This window comes from Pleuronectes platessa, chromosome 4, assembly GCF_947347685.1.
Source record: "Pleuronectes platessa chromosome 4, fPlePla1.1, whole genome shotgun sequence".
Classification (NCBI taxonomy): Eukaryota; Metazoa; Chordata; class Actinopteri; order Pleuronectiformes; family Pleuronectidae; genus Pleuronectes; species Pleuronectes platessa.
The window spans coordinates 26,521,673-26,548,592 of NC_070629.1; the positions used below are offsets into that span (position 1 = coordinate 26,521,673).

Consider the following 26,920-nt stretch of genomic DNA (forward strand, 5'->3'; position numbering starts at 1 on the left):
ACCACTTTTCACCACTAGATGGACTCATTGGTCAAAGTCACACGGAACCCTCTATAATCAACTTGTCAAACAAAAATCACAAATAGAAAAATAATTATAGTCTGTGCTTTATCTTTGTTAATAAGAGAGAGAGAGTTACAGCTGGTTTATTATTAAAAACTCTTCATATACTGTTTCCTCGGGACCTTGGTTCATGATATGATATAAGATAATTTGTGTGTGTGCTTTTGTTTTCGATATGTTATCCTAAATGATACAAACGTGTTTGTTAATTTATAAATTTATTTCATTCACCGACCATACAAATATTTTCAATGAAAACACCAAATCTCAAATCTTGAATGAAAAGGAGCAGAAATAATAATACTTTTGTTTTCCTGCTCTTTAATCAACAACTCAAACAATCCTACAATCAAACGTGTAAAATAAAAAATTATAATCTGTGCTTTATCTCTACCAGTGACAGTTACTGGTTTGTTATTGACAGTTCGGACCAGTCCTTCTTGTAATGGTCTGGAAGCTCATCACGCATGCGCAGTCGCTACCCAGGCGGATGATAATTGCGGGCAGAGCGCGAACCCAGCGCAGCCTCCCTGGTCCCAGTGTGTGTCTCTCCCAGTAACATGAAGCTCTTCAACCCCACTCGGACCCAGAGGAGCCGCTGAACGCCGCCGGAAAGCCCCCATCTCCCGCTCTCTCATCCCGGCCCACGGAGGTGTCGCCGTGCAGCGGTCGCCACGCAGGCCGCGGATCGGGGTCTCGTCGCTGGGTGGAGACCGCTCAGACTCCCAGTTAGCACCGTTAGCTCGCTACGATGAGTCGCTGCTGCCATCACCACCACCACCACCGCTCAAGCGTCTCTTGTGTTCAGCGAGGCGGGTCCTTGGTTAGTGGCTCCCCCCGACTGAGCTGAAGGGCGACCCGGGAAACCACGCCGCACCTTTCGAGGTAAAGTCTCGCCTGCTAGCTAACACCTTCCGCGGGGCGGGGGGGCTGATGAGCCGAGCTAACGGTTAGCTAGCCAGTTAGCCTGGTGCTTCACATTTGCATGCCCGGCCACTTGATCTCACATCACCGCTAAGCAAATGTGTGTCAACCCGGTGACCACAACAACAACAACTCCCCTGAGGTTGTTAAAGCTAATCTGTTGAATTAGCCATTTTCTCGACCTCCTCCCACAAGCTAGCTTTGGGCCGCCGATGGCAACACACAGGCAAGGTAGCGTTGAGGTAATGCTACAGGTAACACAACACATGCTGACTTAGCAGGTAAACTATGAGGAACAAGCCACACACACACACCAATGTGTGGTAGAATGTGTGTGTTCACGTCCTCCCATCGGTGTTAGTGTCTTTATTGATTATGAGTTGGACGTGTTACTATAATTCATACGCACCAAACAAAGCCACTGGTGCAGTAGTGTTCAAGTAAGACTACTCTGAGCTACATGTAGGTACTGAGAAGAAACACAAGTCTACCTCAGATACTGCAGTTTCAAGGTGTCTGGAATTATACAAATACAACTCTTTAGTTGTGAGTCTGAAATGGAACACCACTATCACAGTTTCATAAAGATTGTCTATCAGAAGGCGTTCATAGTTATCAGCAACCTCTAAGTTTCCCCAGACTTTTGATTGTAGTCACAATGTGCTTTCTGTGAATGGTTCAAGCACAACGCAAATAGTTTGTTCTTCAGTTGTAGACAACCACAGTTCATGATTAGCTTGACTGGAACATTTCACCCTCGGGGTCTGGACAGCTTTGTGCGACTTTACTCTCCCTGCCACTGTCGAGTGTTTGCCATCATGAATGTGATCCTTCCTGTCAGGTTGCTACTTTAGTACTTGTGTGTCACCCACAAAATGCTCCTCCTAATAAACCAACGTAAAGAGGAAAGATTTCCTCAATAACCAACAAACACCAGAGAAGATGAGATTTGATTTAATTATTAATTCAAAAATTAGTCTAATGGAACCTCCAGCCGCTCCCGAGCCACGCCGAGGGGCTTTGACACCTGTCATATTGTGATTAGCTGTTATTTGGCTTTGCAGTGTCACGTTAACATAGTGTTTGATTTAATTTTCTTCTTTCTTTGAAGATGGATGTTGATTATTGTGCCGGTGGGGACAGTACCAGGAGGAAAGTGGATCTGACTGTGGCAGAAGGCACAATGGATGTTACACCACTGGAAATGTACGACTCCGCCAGAGCAAAAATAGCTGCCAACCTCCGGTGGCTATTTGCAAAAGCCTACGGCATCGGTAAGTAATGTAAATTTATGTTTAACCTTTACAAACGCTAAGACCCATGGTGCAGTTTTTAGATTTACAGTCGTCTTTATGACTTGTGGATATAAAAAGGATCTGTATATCTGTCACTATGGACCAAAAATAAGTTACTGCCCTGAAATTCATATGCTCATATTTATTTTAGAGATTCAGATGAAGTTGTTGCAGCAGTGGGTTTACTCCTCAACATACTGGTGGTCAGCAGATTGTGTGCTGCTTCCGTGCTGAAACATTGACAGCAAGAGCCCAAGAGAAAGAGATATTTGTGTATGTGTGCACTCAAGCCAACACTAATTCCCTCATGACACTCGGCAACAGAATCCTCCCTCGCTGACTCACAACATCCTTCCATTCTCACAGAGTGGCCCGGTGAGATTGAACCCAAATCAGGCAGAGTGACAGACAATGAGGTTTTTCAGGCTATATTTGTTAGACTGTACTCGGAGCATGGAAAATACTGATCTTCACTGCCAGTCACTCACACTCCATGTCAATATGAAATCAGCATTAGCAACAGGGGCAGGGCAGAACTAGAGCAGATCTCACTTTCTTGTCTGTGGATGCAACCGGTGATTATTGAATAAATTGCAATGATGATTTGAAAGGAGTTTCCTTTTATGGGTGTGTTTGAGTTGTGGCGGTATGACGAGCACCCTATAAAGCTCCATACTCCACTGGGCTCACACACTCATGCAGCACTGGATGACAAAAAATCCTAAATGTTTTAAATGGGCTGATGTTGGTATTACCTTTCTTTTAGAACCTTCTCCCTCATCATAAATGTCAACATGTTGACTCCGGCATGGCTTCAGAAAACATCTTCACTCTTCAGCAAGAGTCAAAGCATCAGTGCTTGAGAATGATGCAGGATCAGTGATGTCCATGAATTGTGGTGGAGATGATGTTGAGTTACAGTAGCTGCAAAGCGTTGGTGGCCCAGAGGGCAGCGACATCATCTTCCTCTCATGGGAACTGAATTTATTAGGCCCATTGGATTTTTCCCCCCACAGCTCATATGGCTTCTGTTGTGATGCTAATGCTGCTCAGCTGTTGACTTTGCTTGTGCAACGACTGACAGACACAGACAGTGACGTAGTTCAATTAAAGATAATTGCAGCTGTAAAGTGATGTGGGGGGTTGTCAGGGAGGCAGGTGCATCTGGTGACTGCTCATTACCTTGTTAAGTCTTTGAACCAGCAGGTTAATGATGGTGCACATGCTCTCCAGTCCTGCTGCCCTTTGCATGTGTCACAGCTGCTGCCAGCCTCAGGGACAGACAGACAGAAAGACGCATCACCAGTGAGAGTGAGCGTCTGTCATGGTTATATGAACATCCGCTGGTCGTTGACCTGCGCTCTCTCTGGTTTGTGCTGATGATGTTGTGGTGCTGATCACGGTTGGCTGACCATTGCTTTAGCACATCCTGGTTCTTGTTGCCAGACCCCATCCTCCATCCCATGGCTGCTGCTGCTGCCAGACGAAATCAGTGTCTGTGGAATGAAGTCAAACGTGAAGACTCGCCCCAGCCAGACCCCTTTTGTTTTCATACACAAATAGTCCTACTGTTCTTATATGTTAATGTACTCAGAGCATAGACCCAGACGCATCTCTCCAGGAATGACCCACACCCCTCTGTGTTATGTCTAATGAGTTAATTACGTCGTATGACAGCATCCTTATTTGCAACGCGTGTATGGTTGCAGGCAACATATCTGTGAGGCTTGTGTTGTTGAAGTGCATGTGGAGTTTATAGATAGAGAGATAATTAGATCAGTCTTTATTTAAAGGGCACATATTTCTGCCATTGCTGGCGGAGGTAGTACATGGTCGTATTTATCGATTTAAAAATATGATGGTCAAAAGCAACATTGGTAGCACGGCTTCATAGAACCACGGATTTATACAAACTCTAACATCACCACAACGTAAATTGACTAAATATAATTCATAAAAGCCACAAAAGCCCCACTTGTGTAGTTCAGATTGTGTGTTTGGTCCTTTCTCATCCACAAGTCTTGATGGAAGTAGCTGCCTTCCTGTGTTTGTGAGCAGGAGTTTGCTGACGAGTGGCTCCCTTGATCCCGTCAGTCAGAGCAGACGCTAAGAACACATCACACACACACACACACACACACACACACACACACAGAGCTTACACTGTGTTTCTGGAGCTGAGGCTGAGTTCAGAACTGGGTTAATTCTATCAGTGGGATTTTGGACAGGTTTGGTGCTGTTTCAACTTGCAGAGTAAATTTATGTTGTGAGCATGCCTCAAGTCCAGTGCGGCTTCATCTCATGCCCTTACATGGCTGGTTTTGAGAATGACTTCACATCCAAAGCAGCAGAATCTCTTGTTGAGGTCATAGTTTATTTTTTGTCTTTGTGACTTCAGTATTGTTAAACTAACCCTAGCCAAACCCACCGTGTCACCTGAGAAGCTTGCTTTCACTGCAGCCGTGGCTCAGTAAGGCTCCGTTTCCTAATGTACTCCTGAAGCAACAAGCTGTGACTTCCACCTGCAAATGGCCATGTTTGCCCAAAGCAAACTGACGCAGACATGGAGCAAATAGAAGAAAGAAAGCACGTTGCTTTGTCACATTCCTGTAGTCTGTTGACATTGTAGGAGTTTGATAGATGCAAGGAGTTTACCTTCATTTTCCTGCTTCAACATATAATACCTGACTATACTGTTGTCTAACAAGCTATCCCATTTATCTTGTCTTGTCTAAATTGCATGTACTACATTAGAAACACATTCCTAACACCATTCTCTCCATTGCAGACCATATTCCAGAGGACTTAAGGGACCCATTCTACACGGATCAATATGACCAGGAACACATAAAGCCGCCTGTCATCCGCCTACTGCTGTCCTGTGAGCTCTACTGCCGTGTCTGCACCCTCATCCTCAAGACGGAGCAGGCGGTGTCTCTTCAGTCCCACCTGTCCGTCATCCAGGCCCTGTCCAGAAAGGGCATTTATGTCGTGGAGAGTGACGATACGCCCGTCACAGATGGAGACCTGTCCTGTGTGCCCATCAAAATGGTGAGTAGATGCACTGGGGGAAAAAACAAACAAGCAGATATCCTCATCAATGCCTGAGAAGTAAATAACTGAGTATGCCTGGCCTGTTAATGAGGGTTGATTATTGTGGGTGTTCACTGAAGGCGTACACAGTTTACTCTCATGTGCATCGAAGTGCAGTGCGTGTCCATCACGGTCACAGGGACACGCACTGCTTAAGTGAAAAATTATGCTAACGTCTGCATGTCTAAGAGGCTAAATAAGAACTTGGAAGAATTGATGTTATTTTAACAGTTCACTGGGCCTCGGGAGTGACTGAGTGAGTTCTACTGTTGATGCTGCTGTTTGCACGTATGTGAAAATTAACCCCTGTTAAAAAATGTTTCAGTCATCTGTGATATAACATAAAAATGTACATCCTTAGTTTATACACTTACTGTTCATCACACAGCTTTTAGCACCAGACTGACCAGACTGCCCTGGTTTCTGAAGACAGAAACCAGGGCCGGTCGCTACAACAAGTCTGCACATCTCCTCTATAACCCCATGCACTTCCTGTTTCTGCTTTATTTTCTTACCACATTGAACTCTGTGAAAGTAGTCGGTGGTTTTATATTCACTCAGCTGTAACCACAGGCATTTGACACACTTCTTTAAACCCCTATTTGCAATTGTTTCACATTATACGCTGTGTATAAGTGTCAGACATGATTTGCTGTTTGAAGTGGAGGAACAGTGTGTGGAGGCAGATTTGGATGCACCCTTATCATTTTCATTCAAATCATTTGAAGGAGGATATCCTGATGGAATTGCTGAGATTTGAATATGTAAAGGGGTTATTATGCCATGGCAGTATTTTGCACCTTATATTTACTCCATGAAACACATTGATACTCTGCTTTGAGTGAACAGTTCAACATTAAAGAAAGCGTCTCACCGATGCAGCAGTGTTATTGTATTTGGCACAAAGTTTGGGTGGAGCACAATTCTTAATCACTGATAATTACCTTTTTAATTTAGGGCTGCAGATAATGATAGTTTATGTCATGAGCTCATCTGCAGTGTGATTTTTAAAAAAGCCAACTTGACTCAGTGTTTTATCAGAGAGTCAAAACCACAAAGACATTTACTCAACAGACAGATGATATAAACCTGCACACTGTATAGAGAAGTAGATCTACCTCTTTCTTATTGATGTCAATTCTGCCCATAACATACAGCTGAATTACTGTGATAACCTTGTGTTCAAAAGGACCATCTTTTAATCAGAATACATTGGTTTATTAAGCTGATGTTTTTCATATTGATCTAACTGATACTCACTTTCTATCTAGCTCAGGAGAACAAAATCTACAAATCCTCATATACGAGGCCTGTTCCCTCTCACAACAGGAACTGTAATCAGGACCATAAGAGGGTTACTCTTTCGATAATACCTCTAAGAATGGACTTTATTGTCTGTGATATTTTCTACATTTCCCCCCCCAATCTGTTAAGAGCATTTGCTGAATGTTGGCATGTGAGAATTTGAAAATCCTCCAGGACTCAGTTTTAAAACCTTTTCACACAACTGTGCTCCACTCTTGCTTTATTAGACAGATTTTGGAGAAAATATGATTTTATGTTCAGAGAGGTCATATGTTTTTACAAAGCAAAACTGGTGGTTTGTCTCTCCTGAGCCTTTCTGTAGTCGTCATCATCATCGTAATATTTTCACAGATCAGCTCGTAGACAGGTTTAATGTCCTCGTGTGTGTGTGTCTGTCATCACCTGAAACAACAGCACCAAGTCACAGAGGCAATGAGATCTGATGTCTCACAATTTCAACAAGAGCACTTCACGCAGGATACAAAGAACACCAAGCAGCTCGCTTGATCTCGGCCATCTTCTTACCCCTTTTGTTACCATGGGAACCTCTGCCGGCTGCCTATTCTGGGATGTGGTGTCTGCGTTTCCTGCGAGCGGCCTGACAAAATAATCCACGCAGGCCCGTGTGTAAGCATCCAGACACAAAGCCTGGTATGGGGATGGAAAATCAGAGCAAATCCTGAGCAGGACACAGCTTATCTATAATAGACTGTTGGAACCCCCCCCCCCCCCCCCCCCTCTCTCCAGAGTGCTGACTTGACAAGAGGCATTCCATAGCTCCCTGCGTATTCCTAGTGCGAGTGAGAGAGAATGAAAGAGATCCCGTACCTGCAGACTGTTTGAGACTACGTCTAAAATAGAGATTTTTAGGTGCTTGCCCTGTTTTATTTTGAAAACCCTTGGGTTGTTGCGTTTTAGTCTGGAGGGGCAGAAACTGTGCTGCTTCCTGATTGTGTCTTATCAGTCATGACAACCAGCAGTGACTGACGTTCACTATGCAAAAAGGACTGAATGGATTTCCATGAAACTTGACTGAACCCATAAATTATTGGTGCAGATCTGATCAGAGGGCTGTTTTCCCCACATTTTTTGTTTGAATGTAGCATCACTTTTGTTGGAGCAACAGCAAGCCCTACTCTAGAATCCACTTTAGTGTATTTCTGTGTGTGTGTGTTTGTGTGTGTGCGTGTTGCTCGTCTCGTCAGCATGCACAACCACAGCTCGGGGCCACAGCAGCCCTCTGCTCCCCATGAGGCTTTCACTGAACACATGAAGGGCAGAGGGAGAACAAAAGATATGAACAGCACATCTGTCGGATTTGCTCTTTTGTGTATTTATTAAGAAACACTTGTTAACGCTTTGGTGTTGAATGCGCTTCATGTTTTTTTTTTATGCTGAGTCGTTTCATCTTTTTTTGCTGAATTCTGCCAAATTAATTTGAATGTTACTGTTTCCAATGGTTCTGATAAATCTGTAGTCGCCAGTTTCTGAGATTTAGCTTTTCACTCAAATCTTGATTGACTTAATCGAACAGTTTTTTCTTTACCTTTTAGGATAAAGTGTGTTCAGTGTGTAGGATACATTTTTTCTATAAACCGTATTCATCTTTTAAATGACGGCTTATAAACATGGGTCGTGAACAATGGACCGGCCGTCGAAAAGGAACAAATATTTATCTGACATGGCATTAATGGTTAATTTGCCTTTTGAAAACAGGCCAGTTGAACAGTAGCTACTGGGCAATTGAATGAAATGACCCAGCAGAAAGCAACAGAGCAGCCTTTAGCTTCCTGTACACACAGTCTTCATCCTTCATGTGTTAACTGTCTCCTGTCTCCTACATTATAGTCGAGGTTTGTCTGGAAGTAGATTTTCCCTGGTGTTCTCTGTGCCCATGGATCTTGTGCTGTGGAGAAAGCTCATTAAAGCTCTCATTTGTTACGTTAACCATCATAATCTCTAAGCACTTCCATCACCAATTGGATTATACTCTCAGCCTGATGTTCAAAGCACTGACTGAAACAATGGCATGCACTGTAAATATTTGTTCTGTAATGGGCTGGCTGTGGTGCTGTGGACTAAAATCCTTAGTAGAAGACTCTTACACAGAATTAGATTTAGTTACAAAACTAGGCTTTGCCAGCTGAGACAGGGGATCTATTAGTATTTGGTCTGTGTAAATTCCCACTGTGGCTATCGAGGGATCAATATTTGAACTGGTTGCCACCTGGTAAGACACTTGAAGTAAGGACGCCCCTGCTGGGCCTCTTCATTATATTAGGATGTAGAGAGCGGATCGGACACCCATTGTGGGAAAGACAAGATTCTCACTTTGATTAAGCCATGTTGGTTATTTAAAGCTCCACAATTGTTTAGGGACCTCAGAATGTCCCCCTGGATATCTGAATTGGATAATACCATTATCCATTAAACTCATCTATTTACCCACTCCCCATAGTGGCTACTGGTTACTAACGTTTCCTGATTTTAAAACAGGATTCAAAGATGGAAGACTGAAATTACTCTGGTTAAGGTCTGTTCATTGGTCTTCACTGGTGACACAGATTTATACGTGGAACCGCTGAATAAAGGGAATACAATAAATGCCCTTAAGTTTGTTTTTGCATTCTCTAATGAGCTCACTGTAAATCTACAGTAGTCTGTGATGTAATTTTGTGGAAGGCTGGAGGTAACTTACATGTAATCTAATGAAATTGAATTGACCTGTTTCGCTGTCTCTCTCCCTCAGAGTTCTCACATGCCCATGATCGATGCCCTGATGATGGCCTACACAGTGGAGATGATTAGCATCGAGAAAGTGGTGGCTTCCGTCAAGCGCTTCTCCACCTTCAGTGCCTCCAAGGAGCTGCCCTTTGACCTGGAGGACACTATGGTCTTCTGGATCAACAAGGTTAGGACACAGGGACAAAATAGCATCCCATACATCTTTCACTGACTTTTGACGCTCTAATGTCTCACTGGTCAGGATCAGAGGCTCCTTCTCATTTACCCCTTAGCACCATGTTGGATGAATAATGTTTTTCCTATTAAAATCATAAGTGACAGTGGTTCACTTGTGTTCTTGAGGCCTGTTTGTCACTGGTGAGCAGAGATGGGCCAGCAGATAACAAGGCACACACAAGAGGCTCAGTCTCATGCTGCACTCATATTTCAAGGGGTTAACGGCCTGAGGCAGCGAAAACCATGACGCAGTGTTTCCATGAATCATCATAATGTTCCACACCATTGTCTGGGAAAAGGAAAGTGTCCATTTCACGGTTTAAAATCCCATGTGCTGTCATTTATCCTGATTTATATGTTGATAAATTGATTTTTCATTCTCTGCTCTGTTTAAAACCACAATCTTTACTCGGGATCCAAAATCAATCTGTAAATAAATCTAAATATAAAATTTCGAAGGGAGAAAATTATGTAAAGAAACATGAAAGAATTGTGTCTTGTGTATTAATCTGAGTGCAGCAGTGAAATCTGATACCCAAGCCACTGAATGTGTGAACAGATTTATAATAACCACGTTACGGCTTAACATGTAAATGCTTTCGGTTATCTACATAACCTGGTTTCCCTGTGTAAACGTGTTACTTCATCACATGTGAATGAACTGAACATGTCATGGCTTCCTCTGCAGGTCAACATGAAGATGAGAGAAATATCGGAAAGGGAACACAAAGTCAAGCATCACCCTTTGGAATCCCCCAGCCACCAAAAGGTAAAGTAAACCCAGCGTCTTCTTTTACAGGAGGGAAATCTAAAAACCTGAAAAACCAGATTAAAAATCACCAACAAGACTCCTTTTTAGAAACTTTTTCCTCTCCAAGTCTTTATCCGGGTGGATGTCTACTACAAAAACCTTTTCAGTAACGTGCTTCAAGAAAACAGCTTGAACTCTACTTTTCATACGAAATGTTCTGACCTTGTTCTTTTTCTCTGTTTAACCGGATCCACATCCAATCCTTATTGTCTGTGGCCTCTGACCTGTTAATCTCTCTGCTCCTGTTCCTCATCTGTACCTCCCTCTCCTCTTTTATCCCTGCAAACTGGATAGTCTCCCTCCAAATGGTATTGGAAGCTAGTCCCTGTAAGTTGGATGCCAGTCCCCCCCCAGCCTTCCCATTACCCCATTATCTCCTTCTCTCTCCCCCTTGCACGCATCGCTCTGAGCTGATGTGGACACACTGTCCAACGTGGATCATTCAAGCTCAATCTGTGCTGCTTGTAGCCAGCGTGTCTGCAGGGGGGAGAAAGCTGACGGCTATTTTATTTATTTTCTCCTTGTGATAAACATGTCTCACACATGTAAGGCTGTTCTGACCTTGTGTCAAGTGTTCAAAACACATTATTTTTGGCTGTGCTATCTCATTTCAAGCTCAACTAGGCCATGTGGATTTGCTGTGTGTGTGTGTGAATACTTGTTCAACTAGATATTTTGAGGACAGATGTGAGTTTTTGGACTATTGAGGTGAGGACATTTTTAGCAAAGTGAGGATATTTTGACCATTCCGCACTCAAGTCCCATCAATATATCTGTTGGCTGATAAGAGCCTTTATCAGACAGGGGTTTACGTTTTTTTGCCAATATACATCAATGAGTAAACTTTTATTTAACAGAATAAATGTTTCTATAACTATAGCTTAGGAAGTTTGTTTTGTTTTATTTTCTGTTAATTTATGGTTAAACTGTTAAAATCCAGCCATAATTTAATTTCTTTCTCATAAGACATTCATTACGACATCTTAAAAATAATTTTAATTGATGGCTGTTTGAGGGTTAATATGTAGATTGAGGTTCAGGGATAGAATTAAATTTAGGGTAAGGAAGCTGGGGAATCCGTTATATCCCCACACAGATAAAAGTAGTAGGTGTGTGTGTGTGTGTGTGTGGGGGTGGGTGTGTGGGTGGGGTATTGTATTCTCTTTCCCAGTGAGAATAAGAGCAAATCCATGCCTACACTGCTCCTTTGCTTTGCAGTCCCATCCCCGGCCACCTCCTCTCACTTGTCACTTCTCCTCCAGTCTCCCTGTTCCGCTCTCACAAACTGTCTCTGATGTGCCCACTGTCTCTTCTTGACTATGTCTGTGTATATTTGTGTGTGTGTTAGCCTGATGTCGTGCACAAGCCGGCCCACTGCATGCTGGAGCCAAAGGAGCTCACTGAAGCGGTACAGTGTTTCCTTTCAGTCAGGAGGGGATTCCCCTCAGTTGTGTTGTAATAGAGCCTCTGGTTGGGTTAGTGAGTTTCACCTGTGACTTGTGACCACACCTGCATCTCTTCAGTTAGTGTAGTTCTGTAGAATAGCCTTTACTGAAGTAAACATTAAATAATAATGTGATGTTTTTATTTCATTGTATTTCTTGCATTTAGAGTATTTGTGTTGTACATAGTCTGTTTAAATAGTGAATATTTAGCACTGGTTTTATTTGCCACATTTAAAGGTACACAAATACAATCTGATGCAGTCCAGTACAACAACTTTGTTACATATTCTACTTTTTACAAAAAAAATTAACTACAACAGTTATTTGGTCAAATTAATACCTCTCAATCCAAATTAAACACAATTATCTCTAAAGGTAGAATTTATTGCTCAGCTTTGGAATTGGATTGTTTTTAGATTTTACAGGTGTACCTAATAAAGTGGCCAATAGGTGCACATTGAGCTCTTGATGTAGATGTGTTGTGATTCATTGATCTTGCACATATTTAGTAATGCAATGCAGATCTATAGACTCTATATAAAGATGCATGGCATTTCCAAAAGTGAAGCCAAACTGTCTCGCTTGCCCCCTGGTGTTTGGCTGCAGTAGTGGTCATAAACCCTGCTACCTTAACGCTAGCAGATGGGACATGAGTTATATTTAAAAGGTTCTTATAGATGGTTGCTGTCATTTTAGATAGTTCTTATCACACTGTTGTTAAGTGTTAATTAGTTTTAGTTAGGTTTTTCATCTGGGATATTTTGGCTTCGTTTCTGGATTAGTAGGAAGATTTGTAGAAGTGTCGTCCATCTTTTATATACAATCTATGGTCTACTACAACTGCATTTCTTAAAACTTTGATTCATTCTGTCATAAAGATAATTACAGATGCATAAGTCATGACATAGGGAGTGGTGTTCCCATAATAAGGTGATTAATTCTATGCCTTGGCTTCACAAGCAGTTGTACCAGTCAGTACAGACTCTGGCATCCTACACAATCTATATTTGTGTTGCTCCAAACTATATGTAGGTTTGTAAGTAGTTTTTATTACTCTATCGATTGTTTGGGCCACGTTTAACAATGTTTAATCGTTGTTATTTGAGTCTGTTGTGTTTAACAAATTTGTGCGTCTCATGCTCAATTTGATAAATCAATGGTGGGAAACAAGTAGAGTAACCTTAAATGCTGCACAGAGCTTGTGTCCAAAATACATCTGCTGTGAATGAGATTCTGTCACAACCACACATTCATTTCCCATAAGTGGGCCAGCGATTACCCCAGTTTCCATCCCAGTCAGCTGCTACACGCTGCCTGGGCTCCACCTGGCAGCTTTCTGGTAGAAGCCTTAGGAAGGCCGACCATCGACTGTCTGGTTCCTGTCACTGCTCGAACACCTTCACCTCCATCCTCTCACTGGTCCTCAGGGTTCTCCCTTGAACTGGTCGACCATGGTGCCACTTGACCTTTTCTTTATTACATCACACCTGCTGTTGGATCAGTTCAGGAGGAGTTTCGAATATCTTTTACTTTGAAATTCCCGAGGAGAACCTTGAACTGATACTTACAGGATTTGGCTAAAGCATGACCTGTCATACCCTGGTGGGGTGTGTTGCTGCTGTTTTTTTTTCTTCCTCTCAATAAACTGTCATGTCCTCCCCCTGGTGGTTAGGTGCGATATCGCCGGGAGCATGCTTCAGGCCGACAGCAGGCCTTCTTCCCACTGCTGGAGGAACTGATGAGGGATGTCTGTGATGGAGCTGCACTGCTCGCTGTGGTTCACTACTACTGCCCAGACCTCATGAAGCTGGATGGTAATGCTGCGTTTTCATGCACACACACACCCGCACACCTTTCATCAACAGCTACATCACATTAATTATCAGTTGCTGTTGAAGCATCTGAACATCATCAATCTTTCTTTGCTGACGTTGAATGTAATATCCAGCCTCTCAGTCCATGTGTGATACTCCTCTGGTAACTTCACACGGCCTGTTGGCCCGATGTCACCGTGTGACATTTATAGCCGTCAGGTCAATGAGCCGTGTCCCAATCTGACCTGCTCTCTGCCTTGTCTGATCAGACATTTGCCTGAAGGAAGTGCCCTCCATCGCTGATAGCCTGTACAACATCCAGCTGCTCAGAGAGTTCGCCAACGAGTATCTGAATAAAAGTTTCTATCTGACAACGGAGGACATGCTCTACTCGCCCCCCGTGCTCAAGGTAACCGCCATGAAGGGTTTTCATGAACATTTGCATAAAATAACCAGTTATTAAAGTCAAGAGTCAGTGTTGAAGTCTTGTCTTGTGTTCTCCGTGCAGCACAATGTGATGGTGTTCATCGCTGAGCTCTACTGGTGGTTTGAAACTGTCAAACCAGAGTTTGTCCAGCCCAGAGATCTCCAAGAGTTTAAAGATGGTGAGCATCACAGTGTGACTTCTACACGTACGAGAGGAAAATGTCACATGGGTGACAGACGAACCTGTGTGACCTTTCAAAGCTGCGCAGCATGACTGTGGCTTAGCATTCTTAAAGTTAAACCTCTTAATGTTTTTTTCCAATTACTTTCATAATCATTTGTTCAGTTTTCAAGCAACAAAACCAAACATTCTGTTATTCCAGCTTCTTTAAAATTTAAGGAAGAATTTATAACGATTAATCAGTTAACCAAGGAATAATTTTCTGATTAATTGATAATGACATTAATCATTTGTTGCAGCCCTGTTTATAGAAGATTGCATTTAAAATATCAGCAACTTTTTTGTGTTTTAACTTATTTGGGTCATAATTTGGAGATAACACACCCTGTGTTGCACTCTTCTTGAGACAGAGAACTTCAGTCACTATCTTTTCTAACGATCAACATCATTGTCTCTCTTTCCTCAGCTCGAGCCATAGCTCAGCCCAAGAGTGCCCGTCCATCAGTGCCCATTTCCAACGCCACCAAGCGCAGCTTCCTGGCCAGTCCTGGCGTGGCTGATAACCAGACCAGCCCTGAAGTCTGTAACAGGTACTTCCTGCACCCTGAAGACTCTGACCCCCTGTAAGTCTTCTCTCGCTTTGCTTCTCATTCCACTCCATCATGATCCTGCTAACCAGATACAGTAACCCGACAAGGATTGGAAGTTATGCCGTGTCTCACCATCATTCTCTCATTTAAGCTCTAGCTTCATTTCTTGACAGTGGGAGGAAGTGGAGACACGTGGTCCATCTTTGTATGGTTTTTGGCAAATCTCACATTTGATTGATTTCTGTTGTTTTTCGATTTTAGTAAAGGGGGTCCAGCCTTCAGTCCTTCCCACCCACTACTGCCCCTGCGACAGAGACAGCAGAAGCAGCAGGGAGAGGATGGAGCAGGTAAGACGGTGGAGCCTCCTCATTTTAATTAAGGGTTCATATTCAAACTGTTCCGTTTGTGTGTCCTTGAAGAGCTTGTTTTATACATGATTGTGTTTTTTGTTAGGTCTGAGAAACCGCTCAAATTCTCTGACTCAGATGGACGGACAGCCCAGATGTTCTGTCACTGCATGGCCAGAAAAGAGGCAAAGGTAATGGAAAACAGAAAACAGCACAAATGCATATTTAAATCCTTAAGAAATGTGCTGAATAGACCAAAAACCATGTATTTTACATATGCAGTTATTGATGTAAACATTTAAAAAAGTTTGATATATGGAAATGAGTGTCTGTTATACTGACTTTACAATCTCCCCCCATGCTCTCTCTCTGCAGACCAGTGTCCACACTGAATCCCTACATGTTGCATTCAGACGGTGATGCAGATGTGGCCTCTGGAGACAGCGTGAGTCTGGCTCGCTCCATAAGTAAAGACAGCCTGGCATCGAACGTCCTCAACGTCACACCCAAACACCAGCCCTCTGTCCACCAGCCCTCGCAGGGTGCAATGCGCAGAGTCAACGGCCACGGCCTGCTGGCCAAGGTCAACATTGAAGAGGACGACAAAACTATTGTGGCAGTCGCACGGACTGAATCTCCCGCCGTCCCCAAACAGGCTGACGGGACACAAGCGACTGCCGCAGCGATGTCTAAACCTTCCACCGAGTCCAAACCTGCACCAGATAGCTTTTACCTAGAACCACTGATGCCTGCCGTTATCAAAACGGCTAAAGAAAAGTCTGTATGCCTAAACAAGGAGGAGGAGAGCGGTGAGGTGCCCCGCTCCTCAGGACGGGGATCTTTACACAGAGGAGAAGGATCTACATCAGCAGTTCGTAGGAAAACATCCTGCACCCTAAACCAAACTCTTCCCCCTACAGGTGAGGAGGCAGACTTGTCAGAGGAGCCTTGCCACAGTCAGTCAGGTTTGATGCCCACTGCCACAAGCAGCGTGGCCCCCTCAGCCAGAGAGCCAGCTGGGGGTTTCTACCTGCATTCAGACGCTGAAGAACCAAAGTGTGGCACCGGCCTAGATCCTGAGCTGGAAGACCTGGACGAGGAAGAGGAGGATTTGGATGAAGCGAGTACCACTAAAGACCCCAATTGGCCCAGGAAAGCCTTCAATGAGGAAGATGAAGAAGAAGAATCAGCCAAACTGCAAGAGGATATGAATGTGAAAGAGCATGATGACAAAGACATGAACGGAGGCAGTGGGCGTTCCAGCCCCTGTCTCAGCGCTCACTCCCAGGCCAGCAGCATGGCCAGTGGCAGCGTGCGCATGACCTCCTTCGCAGAGCGCAAAGCTCAGCAGCAGCGCTTCGGCAGCAACCACGACCTCCGCTCCAGTGCCTCCAGCTCCCAGAGGACCACCCCAGATGGATCAGAGTGCAGCGGGCCCCTGTCGTCCTCCTGGAGAGTTAAAAGAGACCAGAGCCCCTCCTCGCCCATGGGAGGAAGCTCTCGTTCAGGGGATGGTAGCGGTGGCGTCCTGGCTTCTGAACTTGTCGGGCTACGGATGCAGCTGGAGGAGAAGCGACGTGCCATTGAGCACCAGAAGAAGAAGATGGAGATGCTGTCGGCGAGGCAGAGGCAGAAGCTGGGAAAGGCAGCTTTCCTGCACATCGTAAAGAAAGGTGGAGGCAAGAGTGACACTTTACCCAGTGCGCTGAAGGCCGCCATCTCGAAAGAAGAGCTCAATGGAGAAAAAGGACCATCAAATAAAGGTGGCCTGTCTGTAGAGGCCCTGAGGGGCGACAAAGAGGTGGTGGGAGCCCCCCCGCCTGGTGCCTTAGAAGCAGATAAGAAAGGAAGCAGCGGCAGCTTCTATCTTGAGGAAGAGTTGGACCTAAACGAGTGCAGCCGCTCCATCGAGCTGCTGAACGACGCCATCGGCAGCATCCAGCAGCAGATGATGCAGATGTCACTACAACAGGAGATGTTGATGAAACAGAATGTACAGTCGCCCCCTGCTGGTGCAGCCCAGCCTCCTCCTCCTCACGCTAGTGACAAAAACAGTGACTCTAAGTCGGGGGCAAGCTTTCATTTTGTGGAGCACAGCTCTGGCAGTAACACCGCCCCCACCAGGAAACCCCCCAAGCTGAGCTCAGGCCGGAGCTCCAGGCCCAAACCATCAGAGCTAAAAATAGCCAAGGAGCAAGTCCGGCAGGTGTCCAGAACCCTCACCTCCACAAAGAGTGGGTCAGAGACTTTACCACACATGAGGCATTTAGCCGGGGGCAGGTCCCCCAGGGCCGAGCAGCCCGGCAGCCCCAGAACCCCCACAGCAGGAGAGGCCATCGACAGGCCGGGCTCCGGCCACATTCGCAGCGCCAACTTCAGGCTTCATGACGAGGCTAACATGCGTGTGCCGACCCGAGTGGACCTGACGGCGGTGACGGCCTCAGAAGTTTCCTTTGACGACTGCCTGTCCAGCACCCTGAGAGAGTCTGAGCTCAACTCTTCAGACGGTTCGGGGAAAGAGAACATTCCATCAGAGGAGGTGCAGCGCAGCAGATCCCACCTGATCGAGGTGGATCTGTCTGAGCTGAAGGATCCTGAGGAAGAGGAGGGTGCTGAGTTTAACGTCACAGAAGGAGGGGATGGAGAGCAGAAGTCAGGCCTGGGCTTCTTCTTCAAGGTAATGTTTGTTTATAGTTTTTATTTATTGATCTAGTCCTAATTTCAATTATTACCATTTCATGGCTGATTCCATTTCAGTTTACCAGGGTCTGAAAATATAACTAAAAACTATTCAAAAAACGAATGATTGCCTAATCACAACAACATAAAAGATCCATCGTTACTTTAAAATGATAAAACAAATTTTATGTCTCGTGTTGTAGGACGAGCAGAAGGCCGAGGATGAGCTGGCGAAGAAAAGAGCAGCGTTTTTGCTGAAGCAGCAGAAAAAAGCTGAGGAGGCTCGACAACGTAAACAACAGTTTGAAGTCGAATCTGAGCTGAAACGAGATGAAGCAAGGTAACTCCTTCTCACCAGCATTGACTTCAGGATTCAAATGTTCTACCAAAAAAAGGTGCTAACAAGCAGGCGTTTGATTTCCCCTCCAGACGGAAGGCGGAGGAGGATCGCCTGCGGAAAGAAGAGGAGAAGACGAGGCGGGAGCTGATTAAGCAGGACTATCTGCAGAGGAAGCAGCAGGAGATCTTCGAGGAGCAGGGACATGTGAAGCCCAAAACACCCAAACCGAAGCAGAAACACAGACACAAGCCGGTGCTCCGAGAGGAATCCTCCAGCGACACTGTCTCCAAGTGCTCTTCCACACGTAAGATCATAATCATCATCAGTTGGACATTTAGCTGTAGCTCTGGGAAGTATTGGTTGTTGTTGAGGATGTTTTTCAGGGTTTTCTGATGTGTTTTGTAGTGAAAGTGGATGTTGTCCTGGTTATAACATTACAGTTACCACACTTAGATTAAATTGAATAACAAAATGACACACTGGTTGTTTTCCAGTGACGTTGATACTAAATTAATCAGGAATCAACACTTTGACAAAACAAGTCAAACTCTGTTTTAAATCATCCTGTTTTTGTCTAGATTATTTCAAGGATTAGCAAAGAATCTTTCCATATTTTCATTTAAAACATTTACAAGCTGTTTAATATATTTACCTTCATCTTTGAGTTTTCTGAGAATTTCATTTTAACCATATTTACTACAAAGTCTCTGAAGTTGTATTTATATCTCTCTTGATGAAGCAACTGCTAAAAACACAGTAAACACGTATGTTTTAAATTGTCTCTTCTGTTTGTTCCAGCCGACAACCTGAGCTCGGCCCAGTCAGGATCCAGTCTGTCTCTGGCCTCCGCCGCCACCAACGAGGCCGACAGCGTCAACTCTGGAGGAGCAGGCTCTCAGCGGTAAGCTGCTGCTCACAGAGGATTCTTTATTGAATTATTTTTTGCTTTTATTATTTCTAGTATCTAATAAAATGTCTGTTTACAATAAATCTCAAAATGCCATTGTTATTGCTCTTTTCATTTCAGCTGTGACTCTGTGGAGTCGTTTCCTGGAAGTCGTAACAGTCGAACTGCAGAACGCGACTGGGACAACGGCTCCACTGCTTCCTCCATCACTTCCATGGCTGAATACACTGGTTCGTGCACTGGTACCTGACAAATACACTGTTTTGTCAATTTGCAGTTAATATATAAACGGAAACTAATCTGACTGGTTATTTTTCTCTCTTCCTCCTCCAGGTCCCAAACTGTTCAAGGAGCCCAGCGCCAAGTCGAACAAGCCGATCATCCACAACGCCATCTCTCACTGCTGCCTGGCCGGCAAAGTCAACGAGCCCCAGAAGAACCAGATCCTCGAGGTACTGATGTTTACTTTATGAAATTTAAAGTTGTTTATTTTCCCTGTTCATGTAAAGTCAGTGTCGTCTCCAAAAATCTGAACATCTTCAAAAACGTATAAACTCTGAAGCTTTATGATCTTAAAACTAAAAGGTTGGTGTAATTTTTAGAACCGAGAAACTCTTTGTCCTTAAATCGATTAGACCATCAGAAAAAAGTAATCGTCAACCAGTTTCATATTAATAAACTTTATTTGTGTAGTGTTGATCTTCACAAAGGATAAAACGACATTCAATTTTTGAAGCTGAAGTTGGAACACGATGTTTCAGTCCAACAAGATGTTTGAAAATGTCACTTTCAACTCGGAAGTTCTTTAACAATATCTTTGACAATATACACAAAATAAAATCTACTTCGTGCTCGTGAAAATCAAAAAAAATATAACATGTCTGTCAAGTTATCAAACAGTCTCAGGAAAGGTCTTGTTTTCTTACCAGGACGTTTATTTATTTCCCTCTGATTCAGTCTAAAGTCCTGAACTTTAAAAACACATTTAATTGTATTTCCGTGTCACAATATCTGTTTCCTGACTCCTCGTCTTCCAGGAGCTGGAGAAGTGCGAGTCCAACCACCTGATGATCCTGTTCCGTGACGGCGGCTGTCAGTTCCGAGCGCTCTACTCCTTCTTCCCCGACACCGAGGAGATCCAGAAGGTGACCGGCACCGGACCCAAGAGCATCAGCAAGAAGATGATCGACAAGCTGTACAAGTACAGCTCGGACCGCAGGCAGTTCACCGTCATTCCTGCCAAGACTGTGTCGGTGAGCGTGGACGCCCTGACCATCCACAACCACCTGTGGCACGTCAAGAGGGGTACTGTGCCAAAGAAAAGTGTAAAATAGCAGGAGGCCGGACTCGGAACCCTCTATCTTTACAAATCATCCTCTCCCTCATCTCGCTTGTGTCCTGAATCGACTGCATCGACGCTCACAGCCAAGCTCGGCCTCCAAGCCTCCTCAGGAGAGGCCCCAGCCGTGAACAAGGGAACGGGAATACGTGCTCGTGTGTGTGTGCGTGTGTGTGTTTGTTACAGGTGGACTGAGGGTCTGGTGCTTGCAACAACAAGAGGAATGATGCCGGCTGAATCTGCTTCTCCTGCCTGTGATCTCAGTGCGATCTGTTCAGGTTTCGTTCTTTTTCTACGACGACCACAACAACTCTCAAGCATGTGGCATTATATTTCTCTCTCTTGTCTCTCTCATGTGGATGTTCATTTTTTTTTTACATGAAGTATTTATTAGTTCAGCACTGTCATGACTGAGAGAGCTCAGCTGCAGCACTAAAATCCCCCCCCCCCCCCCCCCGGAAGCACCTTTGCTCTGGACTCTTTCAGACACGAGGGGGAGGACATGGGGGGGGGGGGGGGGGGACACCTTTGTTACGACCCCTTTAGGTCTGTCGTCCCGTCAAAAACACTTTCTTCACACGTGGACCGTTGAATCTGTCGAATCAGGCTGGCATTGCCGATTTTTGCCTCACCAGGGAACTCCGAACAACCTCCTGCTCTGAACTGTCTTCTTCTTTTCGTCACGGTTGGGGGGGGGGGTGGGGTGGGGGGGGAGCTCCCCTCAGGTCTCCCCCCAGGTATCTCTCCCCCCCCCCCCAGACATCTGTTGGCCTTTCACGCATCGTGGTACTATCGTCTCTCTTTTGATTCAACCGCTTTTTAAACTCGACGCTGATCGTGTAGCACTGGATGTGTGTGTGTTTGTGTGTATAGCAAGAAACAAAAAAAAAAGGAAAACCAGATAAGTTGATAACAGGTCATTTTTTAAAATCCTTTTCTTTATTTTTATTGAAGCATCATTTTTACACGAGGGCGAATCACGGGAATCTGCTACACAACTTCTGCTTTGTCTGGTTTTTGTTTTAGCGTTTGTTATTTTTATGGATTCCTCTTGAAGCGATGTGGTTCTAAAGTGATGTTAATGCGTTTTCATCATAACAGGAACTCTCTGATGTTTAGGCCTTAGTCGTGTTTCTCCCCCCACCGGGCACTCTTGGATTGTCCTGTTTAAAAAAAGGTGCACTCATGAACACTTCTTTCATACAGTGTAACTCCCCCACTCCTCCCCCACGTGTTTCCCCCATGACAGCAACAGACACAGACACACACACACTATCGTTGTGTAGCGTGTGTGTGTTGCTGTCGTGTCACCGGTTCGCCTGTGGTTCAGTTCTGTACCGACATTAAAGAACATTCCTGACAAGGTTTTGACGAACACTGCCACGTCGTCTCTTCTCCTCCTTCTTCTTCTTCTTCTTCCTCTTCCTCTGTCGTTCTAAAACACAATCAAAGTGCTTCTTCGCATCAAAACCATTTGTTGGCCTCGAGGAAAAAACAACCACAAGTGTCGCACACGCACTTTACTTTCCGTTTGTCTCTTTGGGCGAATTTTTACTTTATTTCGTTTTTTTTTTTTAAATGGGCATAAAACGAGGAACTAATTGAAAACACTGCTGTCGCCGCGCGGCAGAACCAAACACTACGATTTGAATCCTGACACCTGAAGCTGATATGATACTACTGCTGTCCCCGAGAACAACAGACTACTTGATTTCTCCTCTGCTGCATTGTGGTGTTTTTGAGGGTGGGGGGGGCAGGGCGGGTGGAACATCTTTAATCGTATGTGAGTGTATTTTTATGTTAACTAAAAGATTGTATTGGCATTTGGTCACCATTTTTGTTACACCAGTGTATTTTTTCATCCCTGTTTGTTTTATCGTTGGTCCCATGCCATCTATTTATTTTGAAATGGAAGCACTGAAACGGAATAAATTTTCAAGTGATTAAAAGTCACACTTTTTCTTTTTTGTTCTTTCCTCACGGCTTGATTTGTTGTTTTTATTCATTTGTGAAACTCACTCTTTCTGTTCTCTGCTAGTTTTTAGACACCACACGGATTTATTAGCATTTAACACAACAGCTCACAAATATCACAACACTGTTTTTATTTCCATCCTTTCACTGAAACTTTCATGTTCATCCATAAGTACAAACTAATCTCACTGGGTTGTGTTGATTTTAAAGCAAAGTAGAAAGATGTGTGTTTCTGCTGCATATTGAAACGTCTAAAACTCAATCGTTTGGTTTAAATATGTTAAAATATTATCTTGTACCTCATTAATATTCATTATGGTCTTAAAAAGTAAAGTTAACTTGTTGCTAAACTATGATTAACTAGATTTACTTGTAGCAGTACTATCCACAATGTTAACCAGATGATGATTATTGCACCGCTCAGTGAAACGACTCCTGAGAGGATGAGGACACATTTCTCTCGACTTTGTTCTTTAAAGATTAGATTTATTTCCCCCAACAATTCCTCTTAATACAAAAGAATATTTATCAACTCGTGATTAAAGTATGTTTACATTTCCTTTCTTTCTTGGCATTAAAACATTTCCTCTCTCACTCCTCCTCCCTCATATTCTGAATAGTTTAAAAAAGTGAATAAATCTAGATGAGAGGAAGTGACTGTTATCCATATTTAACAAGTTCGTTACATATTTTTAGGAAATTGAGGAAAGTTTCCAGGAACTTCTCGTGTCTCCCTCTTATTGTCTCGTCGTGACTTGATTTCATTATTTCATCTGTGAAACACGTTTTATTTGCTAGTTCTCTAAACACCACTGTTTTCAGTATTTTACACATCACTTTACCATGAAGTTTATTTTTCTTATTTTTTCTATGAATCTTCATAAAGCAAAAGGTTAGATATTTCAAGTTAAATGTCTGAACCCGTCCTGTGGTCTCCTGGCGACTCACTCCATCGACCAACTGGAACAGCGTCTTCTCCCAACGCATCAACGTGCTCGTCACCAAGGCAAACCGTGATCTGCCATAGCTACAGTGTTTCTCTGTCACACCTGGTGAGTTCAGGTCATCACAAGACCACCAGTCAGAAAACCAGTGGTCAGAAAACCAGTCAGTCCCGAACTGGATCCTGAACTGATGAGACGTATCAACATGACGGGTGAGTTCTTCTTCTTTCATCCTTCACCTTCTGGAGGAATGTTGAAGATGTGATTCTGATCTTTCTCCTCAGTCGTTGCTGCTCTGGTTCTGTTGCTGGTGAACGTGGAACTCAGCTTCTCCTGTGACGCAGAAGGACGAGTGTTGATCTGCAGGAGCGTCCCTGCAGGTGAGAACCCGGCTTCACACGTCCTCTACTTTTAAAGACACTTTAAATATCAGTGTTTTAAATGAATATTGGATTTTGATTAGATGTCCTTCCTTATAAACCGGATTTTGAAATGTAGACACTTCAGAGTGAGTGAGAGCTGTGACCTTTATAAACATCAAATATTGATTAAAGTAGCTGATACAAGACATATTTGAAATGAGGCTTTTTGGACCTTTTTCTCAATTTCTCAGGAAATAAAACATCTTTATCTCTTTATGTAAAAAGTCAGACGTGTTGATGACGTCGAGACCCACGAGCTGATATGGTGTTAAACTGAATGTTGGATTTTGATATATGATACGATTTCTTCCATAAAATTGCATTTTTAAAAGTTAAACATTAGTCCAAAATACCTAAATCCTTTTCTTTAGATAAGTGCTATACAAATAAAGTTATTAAGTGTAACTGATCCCAGTACATTTATGTGTGACCTGCTGTAAAGCCTGAATGGTTTAAACAAAGGTGAGAATGACATATTTCGCTCAACGTTATTACATAGGTGACGTTAAGTTTGTTTGTTTGTTTGTTTGTTTGTGGACAGGATTGGAGAAAAACTTCCATCCTTCCACCAAGCTTAGTTTAAATCTGTTCAGTCATTTTTGTTTGATCCTGCTGACAGAAAAACAAACAAGAAAACAAAGTGTAAAACTTTAATAAATGTGTAAATTGTAAATGAATAAAGAGTAAAAACCTGTAGTAATCGACCTTGATTCATTTTTAATTCAATAAAAACGTTCTGCTGAAAGAGAGAAATGATCCTCGTTCAAACTCTCTCAGATTTCAGTCCTGGTTATTTGACGCTGGCGATGTACGTGAGTGACTTCGGGGAGATCGGCTCCTCGGTGTTCCACAGCGCCGGCCTGGCCTCGGTGACCCGGCTCAGGATGGACACCGCCGGCGTCACATCCGTCGCTGAAGGAGCCTTCGCTTCCTTCCTGAACCTGACGAGCGTCAGTCTGACGAGGAACAAGTTGACCCATGTGACCTGGAGGTGGTTCGGACGCCCTGAGGTCCTCACAGAGCTCCACCTGACAGAAAACCACATCGGAACCCTGAGCGGGTCGGAGCTGAGCGGCCTGGTCAGCCTCACGAAGCTCAGCCTGAACAAGAACAGAATCACAACGCTCGGTCCGGACAGTCTCCTCGCGCAGGTCCACCTGATGGAGCTGGACCTGTCGGAGAACAGGATGACCCGGATCTCAGCGCAGGTCTTCAGGTCGCTCCTGTCCACCCGGGTCGGACTGGACCTGAACCCCTGGGACTGTTCCTGTGGAGCCGAGGACCTTGTTGTTCTCCTGAAAGGTTTGAGAAATATCCAGACACACAACAACAACCTGTTTGTTTGAGAGTAGACTGAATGTGCCTCTGTTGTCAGGTCTACAGAGCAGGTCCCAGCTGGACCGACCCGCAGAGGTCACCTGCGAGATGCCTCCTGCCCTCAGGGGTCAACCGGCGTGGAACCTGACGGTGTGCGTGGCGTCACCGGCGCCAGGATCCACGTCCGAGTCACAACCTGGTCCCACTAAACCCACCGATGGGCCGAGAGCCTCCGGTGAATCTGCTGCTTCTGAGTTTTCAAACCCTGGAAACACTTGATTTCTATGTTCCTAAATTGTTTATGGTATTTCACCAGCAGATGGCGCCGCAGTTGCATGATAAATATCAACTATAACTCAGTGTCACGAATCTCTAAATGTGTGTGTTTTGATACAGATTTAAATATTAAAGTATTAAATATCACACTTAGACGACTGTATGTACTTACTGTACCTGCGTGTTTCTAGTTAAGCATCTCTGTTGTTCCAATAGCAACACATGTGACGTCCCCATCATCAGAGACGGAGACGGAGACAGAGACGTCTGTCACCTCACAATCTGGAGGAACTGGTGAGTTTGGATCTTTCTTTGGTCCTTTTACAAAATGTCTACATCACTCATCCATTGCATGAATAATTAATGCTTCATATTTCTGTTGGTTCTTCTAGAAACATGTGCGACTTCAGAACCATCATCCAATACAACTACAGTGTGCACGCTCATCACTGTGATAGGTGAGTTAATTCTATATTTTATATCTTTACCTATTTATCAACAACTAGACAACTTCCTCTCTGACACCTCTCTCCTCTGCAGTGGTCCTGTGTGTGGCGCTGTGTGTGTTGTGTGTCCTGGCCGTGCAGCACCGGAGGAAACTCAGCCACAAAGCTGTGACGCCCGGTCGCCCGAAAGAAGAGAGAGACGAGTCTGAAGCGGCGAGGAGATCGAGTCCCGATGATTCTGCAGGAGGCTCAGAGAGCAGAGACCCGGAGGAGGCCCGGAGGAGGCCGTTCACTGGAGTCCGAGCTAGGTCGGCTGACGCTGTTCTCTTCATCTCTCCTTCTGGTGTGTGTGGGGACAGTTCAGTGTGGACTGTGCAGAATGACCTGGAGGCTCAGTCACACGACGCAGAGAACCAAGAAGACAGAAAGAAGAAACTGGGAAATGAAGCGGAAGCAACAAGTGGAAATGAGGCAGACAACATCAGTGAGAATAATGAGAAACAATCTGATGACGGCCACAGGATGGATGAAAACCCTCAGTGTGTTTCTGTGGGCGCTGACACTGAACCTTATCTGAGCATCGGCACCAATCAGAACCAAACGAATCCCGAGAATGTCAACAAACGGTCCAATGAAGGTTCAGGTCAAAGGTCACAGATGGGGAAGGTGATGGGGAGGATTTCCACCTGGCCTCCGACCGCAATTCAGTGGCAGGAAAGAGGTCAAATGAAGGAGGAGGGAAATGAGACGGAGAAGTTCCCCGATGAAGTGAAGAAGACAAGAAACAAACTGGAGCGTCCCTCCAATTCTGACAAGAAGGAAGAAGAAATGGACCAAAATCAAATGGAAGATTTAAGAACTTCTCAAAACCAAGATTCTCAGGAGACGACTGCAGTTCTCATGAAAATGAGTCACACTCAGTCCTCAGAACCAAATAACAAGACCTCATCTTGCAGCGAGGCTCCGGCCCACAGGGACAGAGAGCAAGAGGACTCGGCCTCACCGAGACGGACGAGTCGTG

General features: G+C 44.3%; 1 protein-coding gene across 2 annotated transcripts; it reads left to right on the forward strand.

The window, feature by feature from the left end:
- The first annotated feature begins 759 nt into the window (after positions 1-759).
- Positions 760-20,961, forward strand: camsap1b (calmodulin regulated spectrin-associated protein 1b). 2 transcript variants are annotated; one of them, XM_053420114.1, is made up of 18 exons: positions 760-948; positions 2,099-2,261; positions 5,071-5,333; positions 9,430-9,591; positions 10,330-10,410; positions 13,570-13,711; positions 13,981-14,120; positions 14,220-14,316; positions 14,785-14,941; positions 15,170-15,255; positions 15,362-15,446; positions 15,631-17,932; positions 18,138-18,274; positions 18,364-18,578; positions 19,073-19,175; positions 19,302-19,411; positions 19,515-19,633; positions 20,219-20,961. In XM_053420114.1, the coding sequence occupies exons 2-18, from the start codon at positions 2,099-2,101 to the stop codon at positions 20,513-20,515; spliced, it is 4,659 nt and encodes a 1,552-aa protein (XP_053276089.1). In that variant the 5' UTR covers positions 760-948; the 3' UTR covers positions 20,516-20,961. The 2 variants fall into 2 exon arrangements, with proteins under 2 accessions (XP_053276089.1, XP_053276090.1); XM_053420115.1 differs by having other exon boundaries at positions 14,785-14,908.
- Positions 20,962-26,920: the final 5,959 nt, after the last annotated feature.

Coding starts and splice junctions, on each gene's coding strand:
- camsap1b (XM_053420114.1), top strand. CDS start 2,099: ATGGATGTTGATTATTGTGCCGGTGGGGACAGTACCAGGAGGAAAGTG. Junction 15,447..15,630: donor TGGCCAGAAAAGAGGCAAAG/GTAATGGAAAAC, acceptor CTCTCTCTGCAG/ACCAGTGTCCACACTGAATC. Junction 18,579..19,072: donor CTCCAAGTGCTCTTCCACAC/GTAAGATCATAA, acceptor TGTTTGTTCCAG/CCGACAACCTGAGCTCGGCC.